General features: G+C 30.4%; 1 protein-coding gene across 1 annotated transcript; it reads left to right on the forward strand.

Annotated features, from left to right (window-relative positions):
* Nucleotides 1–1,750: 1,750 nt before the first annotated feature.
* Nucleotides 1,751–5,205, forward strand: LOC131625965 (uncharacterized). Its single transcript, XM_058896801.1, has 2 exons — nt 1,751–1,953; nt 2,052–5,205. Exon 2 carries the CDS (start codon nt 4,260–4,262, stop codon nt 5,124–5,126), a length of 867 nt encoding a protein of 288 aa, XP_058752784.1. The 5' UTR covers nt 1,751–1,953; nt 2,052–4,259; the 3' UTR covers nt 5,127–5,205.
* Nucleotides 5,206–5,406: the final 201 nt, after the last annotated feature.

The following is a 5,406-nucleotide window of genomic DNA, read 5'->3' on the forward strand; positions in this document are numbered from 1 at the left end:
ACATGACCTATAATCTCTTCAATCCTTTGAGTGTCTTCCGTCCATTTTTTGATCTTGTCATATCGAAATGAATTGTAGTAGACACCTTGAAGATCAATTTTCAAAAATAATGAGCTCAAGGTGATAAAAATTGACCAAGTTATGATCCTTTTATATGGACACACAACTCCTTGAACTTTCAAAGGAGGACCTATAATGTCTTCTCACTTTTGATGACTTTCTTCAAAACAATTCCTCTTGACTTGTAAAGAGAAGTTGTTGGTGGTGTCGAGGAGAATCATTTTAAAAAAGAAGCACTTAAAATGTTGAAAATTGAGGGAGTTAAGCCCTTGTGATCATAGAATCAAGAACTTGCCAAATTAGCTCAAACTTCCTTAATCAAATTTGAATCTCTTGAAGTTTCTTTGCATGATAAGGCATGAGGAGGTACATAAGATATTTAACTTATGTATTCTTGAAGCATACTTGATTCAGAGGCTCATGGCTTGATGAAACTTGTTGAAGATGGCATGAAAATAAACACATGAACTATGGAGCTTCTTGATGAACCAAGCCACATAATCTTGAGATGAATATGACCAAATAAAGTTTGAGAGATGCTTAAAATATGACACTTGATGATAAGAATATCTCTCTTGAAATCTTAAGTCATATAGCTTCCATGAATGATCAAATGATTGAGGGTTGATCCTAAAAAACCTAGCTTTAGGAGAGGTGTGAATGCACTTGGTTCAATCACCTACAATACACAAAGCTTTTGAAAGAGAAAGACATATTTTTGTATTTTGGTTCGTAGAACATAACAAATAAGTATTCACAATTTTTCAACAATCGTGGGTGTTTGGTGATCCCTCCAAGACAAGATTAGCACAAAGCTAGAGGTCAAACTCAAGATTGTGATCTTGATATGAGGTACGATTGAGGAATTTAGTAGGGTAAAATTGAGATCAAATTCAATGATTGACTTGACTCATTATTTTATTGACCAATTTTTTACCACACTAGCGTTGGCTTAATTTTTTTATGCCATGTAAATGAAGTTTACTCTACATATCAATATCACTAGGGGACTATAAAATATAAATTAAAAGAGGAAAAACTTGAGGGGCTAATATCAAACAATTGAAATTTTAGAGCCAAAATTAAACAAAGGGTAAAGCTAACATGTGCCCCAAAGACACAAGTTAATGAGATATTTATAAAAAAAAATTCTTGGAACTTGTGCATTCAATGTATCGAAACTTTAAATATGACTTTATTGCATTTAATTACTTTTAACTTTTTCTAATTATAGTATCCTTAACATGTGCCCTTAGGGCACATGTTAGCATGACCCTTAAACAAAATATAAAAACTATACCATATCACACAAACGGCACAATATATATTCTATTTTGTAATTCGAATTGGTTTGTAATTTTCTTTTGTCGGATAATCCTGTTTCTGAGTCTAAATAGATGGGAGAATCCTTAGTTCTTCTTTATATATATTCTTGCTTACACAAAATAAAACAAATTGCACAATGTTTAAAAGCTACATTTTATCCATACGGTCCATTATTTTATAAATATACCATTTTTAAATATAATTTAGCTTTTTTATTTTAATCTTTCGTGTCATAAAAGGTTTGAATTATTTAACAAAATCGACTAATTTTTTTTAAATTTAAAATGTCTACTAACTATGTTAGAGGGGCAAATTCAACATATCGACGTATTTGTAAACAATCGATTGTATTTTAAATTTTAAGAATAATCTTTTACAACTATATAAAGGACAATAATATTTAATAGATGCAAAGAGAATTCATACTTTAAAAATATAAATTGTTAAAATCAATTTTTAAATACGAAAGAAAAAGTATGGTAAAAATTGTCAAATTTGTTTACATTATAATTATCTTCATTTCCTTATTACCGGTGCCATCCAACTGTGGAAGGAGTAATCCATGGAGTAATCCATTTTTTAATATTTGCAAATTTTGTTTGTTAATTTATTCAAAATATTTTATCAAATATCATCTAAATTTTTATTCTCATTTTGTAATATAGGTATTGCTAAATGTGTAAAGGATGATAATTGTTACGATCTGCATTATTTGTGCCCGCCACCAAAGGTAACGAAGTGTGTCAAAAGAGTTTGCACGTGTTCTAGTGTGACCGCTCTCATCTATTATGTTCCCGAATAGTTCCGTATTAGTTTCTTATCTAAGCCTATAATTTTATAATCATGCTATATAATCAATACACTTATCATCTTTCCCACCCTCAATTCATATTTCTCTTAGATTTTAATTTTATATTAATCTCATAAATGTCATTCAATTTAAAAAAATATATAAAAAAAATAAAATTTTCAATACCATGAAGTTAAAATCTATTACAATAACTACATATTTATTAGAAGATATGTATGTGTTTAATATTATTATGCAAGGTTATATTTAATAAGATTTACATGTGATTTAAAATGAACTAGAATATAATCTTTGTGATTCACGGACAAATATTCAAAACTTATTAATTTGAAATATGATAAAAAATTAAATTAAATAATTCAAAAGGTAGTATATATTATTAAGAATTCTGAAACTGAAATATATGGTAATAATATTTTAGAACTTGAACTTTCATAGTTAATCTTCAATGTTGTATGCATATATTTAAATTTAAATATAATACAACTTATTCATTAAAAATAAAATATAGTAAAATAATAAAAAAATAGTACAGTAGGCACTTAATATAGAACATATGTTTGTAATTATTTAGAAGAAAGTTTGCTCTTTTTTTGTTGTAAATATATATTGATGTGTACTAAAAACATTAAAGTTCTAAAATGTAACAAATTAGGTTTGAATGTATGGTAGAAAGCAAAATAAGTTGTGGTAATATTCTTTATCATAATTTTAATAAAAATTTATGGTAAGATATAAAACATTTAAATATTTATATAACATTTCATTTATAAATTTATATTTTAGAATCAATTTTATATAATGCAATTGAGTTTTATTTATTGTAAAACGTTAATTTAAAATGGGGCAAAATGAAACATCAAAAATAAAATACAAAATTTTAAAATTTATCCGACATATATAAAACAAAATAATAAAACAAAAAAGAATATTAATTTTTTGATAAACAGAATGGTGTGAAATTTTTTTTTTTGGTGATTACATGTTGTTGTAGAACGATTTCTTGTTGATGAACTTAGCATTTGCTACTTCTATAAATTTTTAACATAAGTATATTATATGTTAGGGTTTTGACAAATTGTGGTTAATTATTAGAACTATTATAAAAATTAGGATTTTGAGAAAAAAAATTAAGATGTAGGCACATTCTATAATAAAAAACTTTATCTTGTAACAAGTTTGAAATTTTATTACAAGTTTTAAATATACTACGAGTCTCGTGATTTTCTCAACGAAGCCTAGCAGATATCTACCATTATATGGTGGCACGATGGAACAAAGTTTTACTTTTCGATTTGCTTTAAACATAATATCACATGAGTTATTGACCTACCAATATGTGTCAAATATGTCATACACTAATCATAACTTTGATAATGATGGAAGCATGATGATATGTGTTCTGGACCGGTCCAATTATCTCAATTGGGCCAATCTATTTTTTGGCCCAAGGAATTAAGGTCAACACATGCGACAGCCTTTCCTGGTTCACTCTGGGCAAACGCAAGACTTAACCGAGCACGCCCAAGCCTCGTGCTCGGCAACTGCCAGCTCGTGTGTTCCTTAGCCTTGCGCCTCGCATGGGTCTTCAAAAGGTGGAGTCTTTTCCGCGTAGGATAATCCTATAAATAGTCCTCTAGCCCTAGAGGGCAAGGTAATCTCTTTTTCACCCAAAATCTCTCACTTTGTTGTTGTACCTTGTTGCCCAAACGCTTACTTTGGCATCGGAGTGCCTTGCAGGTACTATGATAGAGAGTTAATATAGTTATTTATTATTTTATATTAGTTGTTGTTTTGTAATAATTTTAGAATGTTCTTAGGATATTGTAAGGTTGTTGAATTGGGCTTTTATAAGTTTGGGCTTTATTAATTTATCCATTAGGAGTACTATATATTGTAGTCTCATTGAGACATTAGGGTATAAGTGAAAAGAAATGAAGTTTAATTTTCTTAGTTAATTTTTATTGTCTTTTATTTTTACAACCTTCTTTAGTTTTGTTAGGGTTCATATTATAGCTTCCTAACAACTGGTGCTTTCATTAATGCAGTCAATCTCCAATCCATGGCATATTCTTACTACAATCATCCATTTTATCCTACATTCACTCATTCACATTATTCCACTCCAACCATCATTTCTGCTCCACCATCCATAAATCCACATCCTCCATGTTACTATTCATCCTCAAATCCTCCATTTTCAACTTCCACTCCACACCAACAACATATACCTTTTGCTCCACCTCAACCTCAACCTCAAAATTTCTTCTCTCAGCCAGAAACACTTCGCCAACTAGAAATCTTAAAACAATATATAACAGAAACTCATGAGATGGCAACTAAATCTAGGGAAGAATTGAAAGAACAGATTGAAAATCTGAGTAATTCTTTCAAAGCTTCATCACAAGAGTTTTTAGATGTCCAAAGAAAACGCTTAGAAAAGTTTAAAAAAATTATTATTGAAACAAAACCAGAACAACAACAAGAGGAAGAAGAAAAATTCCATGATTCACTACAACTGCTTCCGACTGTAAATCCGATAGTATTTCCGGAGTCTTTTCCGGCAAAATCGCCGACTCCAACAGTTTTTTTGAGAACTCCGGCAACAACTCTGATAAGTATTCCGGCAGCATATCCGACGACTGCTCAGTCATTTTCTCTAAGAAAATTTCCACGGTCATCTCTGAAGAAAACATATCTATTGTTGTCGCCAGGAAAAACAGAACCGTCACCGGCAGAAACAATTGTGTTGCCACCTAAGCAGCCGGATTCACCAAAACCGCCACCTAAACCACCAGATCTGCAACAGGTATTGTCAGCACCAGAACCGCCACCGTTCAACATTTTACACCTTCGACCTCCATCAAAACCACCAGATTTTCAATCATCTCCACCTTCGAAACTACCACTAAGACCACTAGATTTGTAGTTCCATGATTTTTAAATATTTCATTATTTTTATTTTCTTGGAAAGGAAAAAAAGAGAGAGTAAGAATTAATGAGGAAGAAAGAAAGATAGAGAAATGAAGGAAGAAAGATGGAGAAACGAGAGAAAGAAAAGAAAAAAAAAAAAGAAAAAGAGAACGGGTGAGAGACAAACAAAAGTTGAGAATTGTTATGAATTTGGGAAAGAAAAGGAAGCAGTGGTCAATTATCACATATTGTGCGGTTTACTCACGCTCTGCTGACACTCTCTCTCATGTGCTCTC

The sequence above is a fragment of the Vicia villosa genome, unplaced genomic scaffold, assembly GCF_029867415.1.
Source record: "Vicia villosa cultivar HV-30 ecotype Madison, WI unplaced genomic scaffold, Vvil1.0 ctg.000252F_1_1, whole genome shotgun sequence".
Lineage (NCBI taxonomy): Eukaryota > Viridiplantae > Streptophyta > Magnoliopsida > Fabales > Fabaceae > Vicia > Vicia villosa.